This window comes from Cydia pomonella, unplaced genomic scaffold (genome assembly GCF_033807575.1).
Source record: "Cydia pomonella isolate Wapato2018A unplaced genomic scaffold, ilCydPomo1 PGA_scaffold_148, whole genome shotgun sequence".
NCBI lineage: Eukaryota > Metazoa > Arthropoda > Insecta > Lepidoptera > Tortricidae > Cydia > Cydia pomonella.
This window is the reverse complement of record NW_026907791.1, coordinates 63,246-78,321: the sequence shown is the minus strand read 5'-3', so window position 1 is coordinate 78,321 and position 15,076 is coordinate 63,246. Positions and strand designations below refer to the sequence as shown.

At 38.8% G+C, this 15,076-nt stretch overlaps 1 protein-coding gene across 4 annotated transcripts in view; it reads left to right on the top strand.

Annotated features, from left to right (window-relative positions):
• The window catches only part of LOC133533286 (calcium-binding protein E63-1-like), a 42,985-nt gene that overhangs the window by 2,516 nt on the left and 25,393 nt on the right, over positions 1 to 15,076 (top strand). For 3 of the 4 annotated variants that reach the window (XM_061872248.1, XM_061872250.1, XM_061872251.1), the window contains exon 2: positions 11,974 to 12,006. In XM_061872248.1, coding sequence (XP_061728232.1) covers positions 11,974 to 12,006 — 33 coding nt within the window. Of the gene's footprint in view, positions 1 to 3,793; positions 3,878 to 11,973; positions 12,007 to 15,076 lie in introns of those variants that run through there. The other variant, XM_061872249.1, reaches the window with a different exon arrangement.

Genomic DNA, 15,076 nt, shown 5'->3' with positions numbered 1-15,076 from the left:
AGAACCACTGTCCTAGGGCCTTACTTGCCTACTGGTGTTAAAAAGTACGGCTTACCTACTTCAATAGTAAATTACAACATTACGTGACAAAAGTAGGAAATTCGTAACAATAAATTAAAACACGACCGAAGGGAGTTTTAAATCGACATGAGTTGCGAATTAGGTACCTCTTCTCTAGCAAGAGGAGAAACCACGGAGTAACGGACTTTTTAACGATCGAAACTTTATAATAATTACCTGTTTATAAGTATACATACCTACTACTATATCAAGTCGATTTTTATAACAAACAAATCACTGCTTTGCTAAGCGGATTTCCATTAATTCAATAGAATACCAATTAACACATTCACTGACAGCGCGAGCTACCCGCTACTATAGGTACTAGCGTAGCCAATGGCACGGTTTTTCACGTTTGTGGCAAAAAGCGTCCATGAATTGCTTGCAGTAAATGTGTTAACGTTAGATTGCATTCATTCCCCATACCTACCCGTTCAAAGTTGTAAGTACATTGTACTTCATTTTCCTGCTACGCAAAGGTTGTCTGGAAGAGATCGTTTTTTAGCAAAAATACCGCCAGATGTTACCTAGTCTTAAACTTGTATTTCGTTTTCCGTATATTTTTTTACTTTATGGTGCACAATAAATAATATGTTCAACACACCAGTCGGTAAATGCTCTCTTGATAATTCAAAAACTGATGAGAAAGTTGCATTTTATCCACAAGAGTGGCAAAGTAATTAAATGCAAATTTTGAGTTGTCTTCTCGTTTTGGCAGGTGGAACTGACTTTTAAGTGATGATTTTGAATGATGAATACTTAATATTTTTAAATATTATGTCTTTCTAGTAGTAATAAATATTATGTCTACTGTGTGTGAACATTTTTGTGTTTTACTCGATGGCAAAGTTTGTTCAAAACAACAACTTTACCCCATTGTAAAACAAATAACTATTACTTACTTACTAGACTAGATATTCGATGACGGAGGAATTAAGTGATATAAAAACTAAAATCTCAATCAAAAACGTGTGAATACGAATTATCCTTTTCTACTATACAACATGTTACGAGTACACTAATAGTCACTGAAAGTGGGGTCGGTACACGTTGTATAGGTCTTACTGAGCAACTTTTACTATAGGACCAACCCCGGGGTTGATCTCATAAAGTTGCTCAGTATGACCATACAACGTGTGCTCACCCCACTTTCAGTGGCTGGTGTAACGACCGGTCTAGCCTAGTGGCTACTGATCCTGCCTATGAAGCCGATGGTCCTGGGTTCGAATCCCAGTAAGGGCATGTAAATGTGTGATGAGCATAGGTATTTGTTCCTGAGTCATGGATGTTTTCTACGTATTTATACACCGTGTTTTTATTGAATTGCGTTAACTCCGGGATTTCGGTAAGTACGTTTAAGGAAACTAAATGGCATAGTTAATTTAAAAAAAAAAAAAATTTGTTTTTTTTTTTAATATTTTTTTTTTTTTAAGTAACTAAATGTTGCATATAGCGTTGTTGTAACACGGGCATTACATTTAACTCAACCAAACAATTGAAAACTGTGATATATCAATGTCATTTCTAACATCGATCGTCCGAGATAGTGCGTATGTTTAGTAGCAAATGTATGAACTCGCACTAAACACTAATCAATAAGTAAACAGGCCCTAAGGCAAGTGTACACGCTCGTAAGGGCCTTATAATATAAAAATGTATGATTGATTATCTCCGAAATGGAGTTAATTAGAATATCGGTGTCTTTGAGAAAGTTACTTAATTTAAGCTCAGGAATGCACTCTCGAAATTAACGCAAATCAAATAAAACACGGTGTATATATATATCGTTGTCTGAGTAGGTACCCACAACACAAGCCTTTTTGAGCTTACCTGGGACGTAGTCAATTGTGTAAGAATGTCCCTATATAAAATATTGATTTAAAATACGTATCATTATAAAATACTCGTAACTCCAGTAGAAACCTCAAAAGCTAATGAAAGAAAATAATGACAAAGTTTGCCAATGGTGTTTTATAAGCATCTCGAGCCGCAGGTTGTGTATAGTAGACAAGCAGGGCTCGGTGACTCCAGGGCAAGGTTAGGTCCACCGCAAGGTTCAGCCATCCATCGCGTCACGCGCCGTCCACGCCGCACATACTTGGGCCTGAACCTGACATTTAAATATCGGCTATTGCTTACCCAAGTCAGCGCTCGGCGGAATACTAAAATGGCTATTAAAACAGCTGTCGTAAACAAGAGTTTTCTTGTGGAAATTAGTGGAATTTTCAAAATAGATAGGTTGGGCATCGGATTATATGAAATTTAATCGTCTCTTATTGAGTCAATTAATTATTATAAACAACTTTTATTGCCTTTTTGTCATAAGACTCGTACGTCCATGATAAGCCACGGCATAAATAGCAGCGGTGTCATGTGCCGAAGCTATACCTATTTATAAGACTTATTTATGAACTTATATGTAGATGTATCAGAAATCTTTTAAGTACTTAAAACTGCCAATATCGTCATAACCGTGTGCACAAACAACTTCTTAACCCTACCGCATATATCGTCCCCGTTCCATCGTAGGAAAAGATGCAATATATAAATTCTAAAGAAATACCTAAGTGGACATGGCTGTGAATATTCTCTAGAGAAATTTGACTATTTGTTAAGTCACTCTTGTGAAAAGTGATAATTCAACATTAAATTATTTATTAACGTAACAAAAAGAGGAAAAGTAAAGATAAAGAGTTTATTTTTCAAGTAGCTATACGTCTAGTCAAATAAAGCTACGCCGGCTCTAACCCTACACCTCAGACCCGAGAAGATTTAAATCCATTCTAAATTGTAGGAGGGTATCCCAATATGGGACCGGCAAGAAACTCAGCTGGTTAGTATGTCTCAATGTAGAACACGTGGACTATATCAGATACTTTGGAACACGATCAGTAAATATACCTATATCTCTATTTGGAAAAGTATTTCAGGGTGGTAGATACTTTTAGCAAGTTGTTTCATCCGCTACTATTATTGCTGACTGTACCACCGGCATGGCGGCTTATTTTAAAATTTTACAATGAAATACATTTTCATTGTATGTACGTAAATTTGTTTTTATTTCAAATCATAGGCGATGTCACAAGCTCGGACGCACAATTTGTAATCCCGCCCAGATGTAAGATTACAAATAGCTGCGATACATCTCGGCGACACGGTCGGTCGGGCGCAAACAGTCTGACTTGCATCAATGGAGGTTGCATGACACGAATGAAAGAATGCCACCTACTTGCGGGACCAACCGGGATTCCGCTCCAACATTACTCCGATATATTCAACTTTGTGCCAAATGAGATGTGAGGCGGCACGCCAAATACGATCAGAATTTCTCATCACATCTTCGTCACGCTATACTTTTCAGAGAGCACGTAATATATGATAGATAAATTTCGCGTATAAATTCCAAAAAAACTTATCGGCACCTACACGCAACCCCTTTTCGTTCGGTGCGAGGTAGCGCTGCTCCTCGCCGCTCGCTTTGTGTGTCGAACTGAAATAGTTGCGAATTCATGGCGACGCGTTTTCGACGAAAACGAATATTTGTAAACAGGAACATGAGCGCGACACAATCTTTCCGCTCAAAGTCGTTTGTGTAGTGCCGAGAGATAGTAATTGCACAGTGGTCCACGACAGCCGGTCGGAATTATAAATAGAAGATAATCGGGGAAGTCGGCCACTGCTCCTTCTATTTCTGATCGGAACTTGTACCGTTTCGAGAGCACGACCAGGTTAACGAAAACTCTAGCACATGACTACGCACTGCTGGGTTCAAATGTTGAAAATCATTCGTAACTGTTTCGGGAGATTCAGGAGATCTGTGAGTCTTTGCATTTTATTTATAGCTTTCTCATTGTTACAGTATCAGTAACATAAAAGCATCATAGTAATAGCTTTATTGTTTGGCAGAGTAGTTTATTGAGTGTAATAAATAAGCTATTGGCAGCGGACGAAGTGTTACATGTAGCGAGGCATTGTAAGTGCGTGTGTGTTAGAGGAAGCATGGGTGCGCGTCGACACTCTCGCCGCCGCCGGCGCAGGCCTCCGTGCCTGCCCTGCGCATGGCTCCTACTCGTCATTCGACGCACCTTTGTAAGTGGCCGCCATTTACCTCTTGCATGAACCGAGAACCCTGACAATGACCACATTAAACCACCTCATTTTACTTGGCTCGCAACTCGCATTTTGTTCAATAATACCCATGACGTAATCGTAAACGCTTCATTATAAATAACTAACTAAAATTGTCTGAGTGGTGACTTAATTTAGATTTTATTTAGTCAAACGACAGGAACAATTAGTTTAAAAGCGGTAAGTAATTAGTCGCGTTAACCTCTAGCAATGATTGTTTACGTTCGGTCATTGACCAAGGCGGTCGGCGGTGTCGCGTTTCGTAGCGGCGTAGCGGCTACGGCGTAGTGGTTAACTTGAAGGCTCGTAGCAAAGGCCGTAGCTTAAAATAAGTAAAGACATTTAATTTAGACCCACAGCCCTATTCGAAGAATGAGATACGATAACGATAAGTTCTGGTTTAGATAAGTTCTCATTTAGGTATCGTTTGTATGTCGTATAATTGACCGAAGCAGCTCGATTCGGGCAACCAATGTCACTTTGACGTTAGAAATATCGTAGATAGATCTTATTGGGATCACAGCGAAATCGAACTAAACGTCAATTTTGATATTATATATAGCTATCGATCTTTTAAAAATCGTTCCAAGATCTTAAACGTGTCTTAATCATTCTTTGAATCGGGCCGCTCTATTCGAACGCACACGATATCAGAACGATATCTAACTGATGTTGTTTAGTTATCGTGTTTTTCGCTCGTTCTTGTCCGTACATGTATTGGCGAGGGCGAAACACACAATATCTAAATAACATTCTTCGATATTATGATTCTGATGTCAGTGTACCTACACCTACGTTCAAATTGGTCTATAAGTTTACTTTACGGCACAATTAAATATTATACTCGAGTCGACTAAGTACTACATCCTTCGTAGTGTTTTTACTTTTGATGATATGCTTTAAGAAAATTGACGAATAAAAATTAAGCGTAAGTTAGTAACACGTTAAATATAGAAAGAAAAGAAAAACACGTCGCCTTCATAATATGTTAACAATAGATTTAAAGGTAGAACAAATTTCATTTTTTAAACATATTGCAAGTTTGCGAATATTTAAAAAATACAAATTCAAAATGGAATAAGTATGATATTAATTTACGTAACCCAATAAATATTCCACAACAAAATAAATGCACATTGATAAGTAAACCTAATAAATATGTGTATGAACATAACTACATTGTAAATACTTGGTAGGCACGTTTATGCGCAGTACGGTTCTGCTCCGAGCCGAGCGATGACTTTTATTCGAAAGCTAAATTATGAGTCTTCATATTTAGAACTTGTTCCTTAAAGTAATAAAAAATCCCATATTTCATGCCAGGCATCCCACATGCCAGGCAAATCCTCAAAAAAAGGTATAGACGGAAATGCTTGGAATATATTTTTTTATTTCGTAACGTTGTTTGGACTAGTTAGAAGGTGAACATATCAAAAGTCCCCGGCCTTAGCCCTTGAGCCGAGAGGAGAGAGGTGTTTGAAGGTCCCATTTTTCGATGTTTCGCATATATCTTGGAAGCTATGCATCCTAGCGACATATGTTCACCTCCTAACTACCAAACAGAGTAACGGCGTAAAAAAGCATTTCCCTCTATACCTTTTTGTTGCCTGACCTAACATGTGAGCGGTGGAAGTATTTTTCACGGCGTTTCTCACGGATATCTTATTGGTTATATGCAGTCAATAATGTTAATTAAGATCTGATATTCAGATTCGTGCTGTATGCAGGGCTCTGTAACGATTTTTTACGGGTCAGGGAGCCTAGTCAAGGTGACAACAGTACATTGACCAATGCCAAATGATAAGAAAAAATGTATTGGCATGACAGATGCTACGGAAAGTCACGTGTCTATTTTCATACATTATTTAAGTTCTGTGGTCCTGGTACAATGTACAAAAACATGTTAACACTAGATGTACCAACACATTCACGATGAGTTCTACGGGGTGTACCACCGATACACCATTAGTACAACCGTCTACCCCCGCAGACAATGGGGTAAGGCAGTCTCTTTAATCTTCTCGCCGCCATTGACGATATAAAGTCAGTACATGCCCCACACGCCACGACTTGATCTGGGGGCACGGCAGTGCCCCCACCAAGTCGAGCAAAAAAGCACGGCCGTACCATCCTTTTCTCGAATCAATTCAGACCATTTTCGACCCCCTGTAACTTCGTTGTGGATAAAACTAGAAGACTGAAATTTTCAGTAACCATGCAGGCATTGTAAAGACACGGTATATTTCAAATTTCATTCAATTTGAACCAGTATTTTAAGAATTATAACGGGTCAAATTTCTTAATTTTGTCACTCACTGACTCACCGATCATCAAAATTCTAAGGCACTTCTAGCAGACCTAGAAGCTTCAAATTTGGAATATAAGTAGTGTTTGGTGTATGAATCAAGGAAAAACTAAAAAATCTAGAAAAGACCGCAAAGAAAATTAAGCCCATACAGCCAAGTCTTCAGTTAAATTTTTCAATATTGGCTTTATTCGTAACGATGTTTTATGTTTTATTTATACATATATACAATAAGTAGAAGGTACCGAAAAGGAAAAAAGTAGAACTGTCTACAAAATACAAAAAGAAATGAGATCCCATCAAAAACAATACTTGTCAAAAAAACCAAGTCTCGCAACTCAGTTGTTCTGCGGTAAAAAGTTGTGAGATCCATGTAATACCAAGTCGGTTATTAATTTATTCAGTCTCTACTTAAGCGACTTTCTGTCTTAATACTTCCAGTCTCTAAGACCACGATCGTGGTCCATAACAATTGAAAATCAATTGTGTGTGGAATCTCCGTACTCGAAGCATTAAGTTGTTACGTAATAATTAACAGCATCTTATAGTGACGCATATCAATATTAAAATTCTTTAATGTTTTATATAAATATATTGAGACTTGGCCATCGCCTGAAAACACGTGTAAATTCAATCGCCTGAAAACACATGTAAATTCAATTATTTAGTGCGATGGCCAAGTCTCAATATATTTATATAAAACATTAAAGAATTTTAATATTGATATGCGTCACTATAAGATGCTGTTAATTATTACGTAACAACTTAATGCTTCGAGTACGGAGATTCCAGACACAATTGATTTTCAATTGTTATGGACCACGATCGTGGTCTTAGAGACTGGACGTATTAAGACAGAAAGTCGCTTAAGAGTCCTTATTCCTACAGACGAGCGTATTTTGTAAAATGCTTCCTTTTTCATTCAAGATTACGACGTAACTATTAGTATTTATTCAAAAACTGGTAACGTACTTAAATAATCGTTTCCTAAACTAGCGGCTCCAACAGTTCAAATTTTCATTTTCTCTTTTAAACCTCTTTTTAAATGAGTTTTTTTGGGAGTCTTTTCCAAATTTTGCAGTGAGATGTGGCGTTTCGGTTCTCAATTTTGCTGTAAACAAGAATCATTTGGTACATGAATGACTACAATTTGATTCAACATATCTCGTACGAGGGGCTGGAATGATTAACAATCGAAGATTCATTTGAAAAATCTGATATTATACCTTCCGAGTTTTCTTCATTTTTTTGGCGAAAACAGGGTTTTATTATATTTTTTTTCCGCAAATTGTACGCATATTTTGCTTTAAAAATAATATTTTAGCAAACTGTAACTTTATGTTAACCTATAAAAAAAAATCATAACTATGGGACCTACATTGCCGTAAATTTATATTTTTTTTAAACACGTATAAATCACGCAGCAGCGACGCCCCGCTCTCAGTCCGCGCGGAGCGCGCTTAGAGGACGGACCTGTGCTCGATTGTCAGGCATTCGTTGCGATCGTAATCAGCTACGGAGTACCGAGAAGTGCTATATACTGCGATTAGAAAATCTTAATAAAAGTTCATTTTTTACACTATGCTTAACAGACTCTCGCTTATTGATGGATTTTCAGTGGTCCTTTTTTTATACTACGTCGGTGGCAAACAAGCTTACGGCCCGCCTGATGGTAAGCAGTATCCGTAGCCTATGTACGCCTGCAACTCCAGAGGAGTTACATGCGCGTTGCCGACTCTAACCCCCTCCCGCCCCTCGTTGAGCTCTGGCAACCTTACTCACCGGCAGGAACACAACACTATGAGTAGGGTCTAGTGTTATTTGGCTGCGATTTTCTGAAAAATGCATTTTTACTTGAAATTACGTTAGGGTTTGCATTTGCATTATTATTTTTGACCCGGATGAAGTCCAAGTTCTCATGATGGAGTCAGGAGTTGGTCACCAGAACTCCTAATCTACTCATTATAATCCCATCGTGTTTGGGCTCAAAAGATTTGCCCTGACGAACACCATCGATCTAGATGAGGTCCAGGGTCTCATGATGGAGTCAGGAGTTGGTCACCAGGACTCTTTATCTACTTATCATAACGCCATCGTGTTTGGGCTCAATAGATTTGCCCTGACGAGCACCATCAATCTAGATAAAGTCCAGGGTCTCATGATGGAGTCAGGAGTTGGTCACTAGAACTCCTAATCTACTCATTATAATTCCATCGTGTTTTGGCTCAAAAGATTTGCCCTGACGAGCACCATAGATCTAGATGAGGCCCAGGGTCTCATGATGGAGTCAGGAGTTGGTCACCAGAACTCCTAATCTACTCATCATAACTCCATCGTGTTTGGGCTCAATAGATTTGCCCTGACGAACACCATCGACCTAGATGAGGTCCAGGGTCTCATGATGGAGTCAGGAGTTGGTCACCAGAACTCCTAATCTACTGATCATAACTCCATCGTGTTTGGGCTCAATAGATTTGCCCTGATGAACACCATCGATCTAGATGAGGTCCAGGGTCTCATGATGGAGTCAGGAGTTGGTCACCAGAACTCCTAAACTACTCATCATAACCTCATCGTGTTTGGGCTCAATAGATTTGCCCTGACGAGCATCATCAATCTAGATAAAGTCCAGGGTCTCATGATGGAGTCAGGAGTTGGTCACTAGAACTCCTAATCTACTCATTATAATTCCAACGTGTTTGGGCTCATGAGATTTGCCATGACGAGCACCATCGACCTAGATGAGGTCCAGGGTCTCATGATGGAGTCAGGAGTTGGTCACCAGAACTCCTAATCTACTCATCATAACTCCATCGTGTTTGGGCTCAATAGAGTTGCCCTGACGAGCACCATCAATCTAGATCAGGTCCAGGGTCTCATGATGGACTCAGGAGTTGGTCACCAGAACTCCTAGTCTATTCATCATAACTCCATCGTGTTTGGGCTCAAAAGATTTGCCCTGACGAGTACCATCGATCTAGATTAAGTCGAGGATCTCATGATGGACTCAGGAGTTGGTCACCAGAACTCCTAATCTATTCATCATAATGGTAATTTGATGGTGCTTGTCGGGGTAAATCTATTGAGCCCAAACACGATGGAGTTATGATAAATAGATTACGAGTTCTGGTGACCAACTCCTGACTCCATCATGAGACCCTGGACTTCATCTAGATCGATGGTACTCGTCAGGGCAAATCTTTTGAGCCCAAACACGATGGAATTATAATGAGTAGATTAGGAGTTCTAGTGACCAACTCCTGACTCCATCATGAGACCTTGAACATCATCTAGATTGATGGTGCTCGTGAGGGCAAATCTATTGAGCCCAAACACGATGGAATTATAATGAGTAGATTAGGAGTTCTGGTGACCAACTCCTGACTCCATCATGAGACCCTGGACTTCATCTAGATCGATGGTACTCGTCAGGGCAAATCTTTTGAGCCCAAACACGATGGAATTATAATGAGTAGATTAGGAGTTCTAGTGACCTACTCATGACTCCATCATGAGACCCTGGACTTCATCTAGATTGATGGTGCTCATCAGGGTAAATCTATTGAGCCCAAACTCGATGGAGTTATGATGAGTAGATTAGGAGTTCTGGGGAGTTCTGGTGACCAACTCCTGACTCCGTCATGAGACCCTGGACCTCATCTAGATCGATGGTGTTCGTCAGGGCAAATCTTTTGAGCCCAAGCACGATGGAATTATAATGAGTAGATTAGGAGTTCTGGTGACCAACTCCTGACTCCATCATAAGAACCTGGATGGACTTCATTCGGGTCATAAATAATAATACAAACCCTAACGTGATTTCAAATAACACTGAAACTCTATAGCACTAATGTGCGCAAACGATTGGCATCTTGACTAGGCAGCATGGGTGCGTAGCCACCATGCCAATCGATACGACAACGAAACACTATCTGTCTCTCTCTCGTACTAATATGCACAAACGATTGGCATCTTGGCTGGGCAGCATGGGTGCGTAGCCAACATGCCAAACGTTTACGATACGACAAGGAAACACTATCTGTCTCTCTATCGCACTAATATGCGCAATCGATTGGCTTCTTGGCTAGGTATCATGGGTGCGTAGCCAACATGCCAATCGTTTACGATACGACAACGAAACACTACTGTCTCTCTATCGCACTAATATACGCAAACGATTGGTATTTTGGCTAGGCACCAAGCAAGTGTGTGGCCAACATACCAATCGTTTACGATACGACAACGAAACACTATCTGTCTCTCTATCGCACTAATATACTTTATTTATACCTGCAGTCATTTACTAACTTCTTCATTTTCCATTGGTGTGAAAGAGACAGAATAAAGAGCAAGGGAGAACTCTGTAGTCTGTACACTTAGTAGTAGTGTACATAAAAAAAACTACTGTGCATATAAAATAAAATAAAGAGTGCCCATATGATATCATATAACACTAAAATTAATGTTGCTTGAAATTATATTGAAAACTATCAAGATTATTCTAGTCTGCATTGAAACGCGCGTCGCGTTGCCGGCGTTCGCGTACCGAGCGCCAACGCCATCTATCGAGCGTTATTTCGTGAAATCGGAGAACGCTCCAAGGATTAAGGGCTCTTAAGTAGAGACTGAATAAATTAATAACCGACTTGGTATTACATGGATCTCACAACTTTTTACCGCAGAACAACTGAGTTGCGAGACTTGGTTTTTTTGACAAGTATTGTTTTTGATGGGATATGTTATACGGGTCACGGGTCACCATTGACGTGCTGAGGAAAAGCTTAGTTTCGTTATTTTTTTTTCTTGCAATGGTTGCCTTTTGTTATACTGTTATAAATATCTCCATAAGTGTCGAATAGAAAAAACGGCTAACAACATGTCAGGCCATGCTTTGTGTAGTCCCGTAGTTGCCCGGCCGTCACAATAGCTAAACAAGGGTTAAATAAGGGGATTTGTATATATACTATGGAAATAACAAGCAAAAGGGAGTATCTTCGTAGCACTTACGTCTTTTTCAAAGATCACTTTTAACAAAAACTGTATAACAGTCCAATCATGTTCGAAATAGTTTTCATTTGAAGTCTATTGAGACCAACAGTTCAAAAGTTAGAGGGGGCGGGTCACATTTTTCCTTCCTATTTGTTTTGAAAGACCTATCCAACGACATCCTACACCATGGCGTTGAATCGAAATAAAAAGATCCTATACCATGTAGAGTGGAAGTACCCTAAAGATTTTTTTCTAGTTTGTTTTTGCCACTTTATTGGCATTATGTATATGTGTACATACATATATACACCCATGCCAATGTTCAGCTTTATAGCACTTACTGTCATTGAGCTAAGATTGATGGACATGTACATGACAAACGCTAAAAAAGATTTATAAAGGGGTATTTTTTGTTAATACACATACGATTACGCAACCTACGACGCACAACTTTAGTGTAAGCGTGGAGTCAAATGTATTCCTTGTTACAGGGCATGGCGACTACGTCAAGAAGTAGAAGAAAGGTAAATATTTCTTTCCTTAATTTTCAATTTGCTTTTTCACTTAATATCTGGCAGGTGAATGATTTTTTGAAAAGAGCATATCGTTTTCTGTTTTTCTTTGTTTATTGGGAAACAAACAGCTTACAATTGTGCATAGACATAGTATACATTAAAATGAATAATACATTATCCAAAAAGTTTCCACTAAGTATATGTATGAATCATACATGCTAGTAGACATCGTGAGGAAACTTGCATACATCTGCGAATAAATTCAAAGGTGTACGTGAAGTCCTCAATTGCATGGGGAATATAGCCCAAGCCCTCTCGCGCATGGGAGGAGGCCTATGCTCAGCAGTGGTACGTATATAGGCTGAATTATTATTATGCTCAAAGGGACCTTATTACATTAGAGAAAAAAATACGAATTAATTATTATGGCTTCTAACGAAAAGAGAATAAAGCTAAAAACAGTCCCAACAGGTATATAGTGAAATAATGTAATTATTGTTTGGTGCATAACAGGAAAACAAATCTATCAAGCTTCGTGCTGAAAACATCAATTTTTGAGTACTTTTTGTTACCTATATGTTGAGCATGCTCTGACAAGGAACAAATTTTTAACACTTTTAATGTCCGCGCATTACATGTCATACACCATCAAAGTAACTCTGTCACGTCTACGTGACGTCAGAAATGGATAGCTCTATACATTTGTGCATTATTACCTGTCATGCACGGACGTATCGATCATGTCAATAGCGAAAGCAAGGGACAGTTGAAGTGTTAACATAATTTGTGCAACGTAATTTGTATGATATAAACGGTTTCCATATTACCTGGCATTCCATTTTCTTACAAACTCATACTTCTTCATCCACATGAGCAATAATTTCAGCTTTTTGTTCTAGTATAAGATAAGAGTCAGAATGGCGGGTGTACCTAAATAAAAATAAATGAAAAGCATACCATATTTTTGTACCTAATTGGTACTATTTAGTACCTCCATTAAAAAAAATTGTACCTCACGGTACATAAAGTTATCATCAAAAAACCGTACACCCGCCATCCTGACAGTCAGAATGGCGGGTGTACTTTATTACGCTATGTTCCCGTGGTTATTGATAAATTCTATAAAAGCCAAATTTTTGTACCTTTTTTGTACCTTCATATTCAATTATAATATGTACCATTTTATTTGTGGTTTCCAAGTTTTACTCATTTTATATTTTGCTTGCTATTACAATTTTGCCGGCGTTATAATTTTTCAAGTTATCGATCTAGTTTTTAAGAAAAAACGCTAAGGTACAATTATTTTTGTAAGCCAGGAATTAGTACCTTTAATGTTTAATCTGTTAAGTTCAAATAACTCATAAAATCATGTGTCATATTGACTGTCACCATTCTGACTGTCAGGATGGCGGGTGTATTGTTTTTTGGTGATAACTTTAAGTACCGTGAGGTACAATTTTTTTTAAAGGAGATACTAAATAGTACAAATTAGGTACAAAAATATGGTATGGTGTTCATTTAATTTTATTTAGGTACACCCACCATTCTGACTCTCACAGTATAAGTAGGACGAAATTCATAATAAACAATATGCATGTAATGCGTGTCTTATAAAATCTTGTAACAGAGGTATAAACATACTTGTGCTTACGAAGTTGTTTTTTTTTGTGTTTGGCGTATAGAAGCGTGTCATTCCTGTGCCCTCAGGAGCAGAGGACGTTTGGAATACTTTGAATTCCTGTCCCTCTTGTGTTCGCTAACTATGTAACATTATGCCCGCCTCCCTACTTTGATTGCTCTGTGAAATATTTCAAAACATCCATGAGCCTAATTGTGATTTAGCTACTTGTTAAGGTTTTGATCTTGTTATAATAAGATGTTGACAACAGTAAGATGTGATCGTTCACGCTGATTGGTGCGCAGAGATATACTGCGAGGCGTGTCAAAGTCGTATCATAACCAAATCAAATCTTTAACAAATTGCTGAGTCAGACTCGGCCGGGCCATCAAATCTCCCAGTTTTGCATTGACATACTCGTACAACACAATATAATAATTCAGAACGTGACTGACAACGACACCGACCATATTATACCTATGTACTTATTATGAGGACAAAGGCGCTGCAAACCTGCGACTGTAGCACGGTCGCATTTTTATTACCTGTCACCATGCCTGTCACGTTCTAACAAGTATATAAGTGCGAAAGTGACAGGCATAGTGACAAGTGATTATGCAACCATGCTTACACCGCTGGTTATACATAGGTATTTGTTGAAAGGTATGAAGACTGCACAAGTTGTGCGACCAATGGTCCATTCCGTTTGGAGAATTGGGGACATAAAATATCTTGCCATGTCTACGTGGTATATATGTTATGGACCAAGTGATAAATTGGGCATTTTTCATAATGCCCGGGCATTATGAAAAATGCCCAATTTGAGATGGCAATGTGATAATAAATATGCAAATAATTAAATTGCCCGGGCATTATACATACTGCCTCTCACCTATTGGGCAAAGTAATAAAAAACATTTTTCAATACTATTATTTTTAATTTTAACATTAAAGTGAACGTAAAATTCCTTCGTTTCCTAAGATGCATTTACCTATGATTATACAAATAGAAATATAACCCAGAAGAAGCCTAAAGATGCTGCTACAAAACAACAACCCCTACAACCCTAGAAGATCCGATACTCCAGCATCGTGGCGCCGGTGCTGCTTACCTGCGTTGGTCAAGAGAATCACCGCGGAGTTGGGCCGAACCGTCAACGCCAATCCGGCGAGGGCAGCTTTCGGTTCGAGCCCAAATCAGAAGAGGAGTACCGTACGGTGTTCAAGCATCTCGAAAAATTGGACAATGCCGCAGAGTGGAACGTCTACGAGTTAGACTCCGAGAAGAAGATGAAGGTGGCGCTCCAAGCTTTACCAGCAGAGACACGCCACTAGACGAAATCAAGAACGCTTGCGTTGACCTCGGATTCTCTGTAGAGCACATCAAGCAGATAAAGGGCCGGGCTAGACCGGGTGATTAATTTGTTGGATTGATCTCGATACTGTTGGAAATCTGAGTTT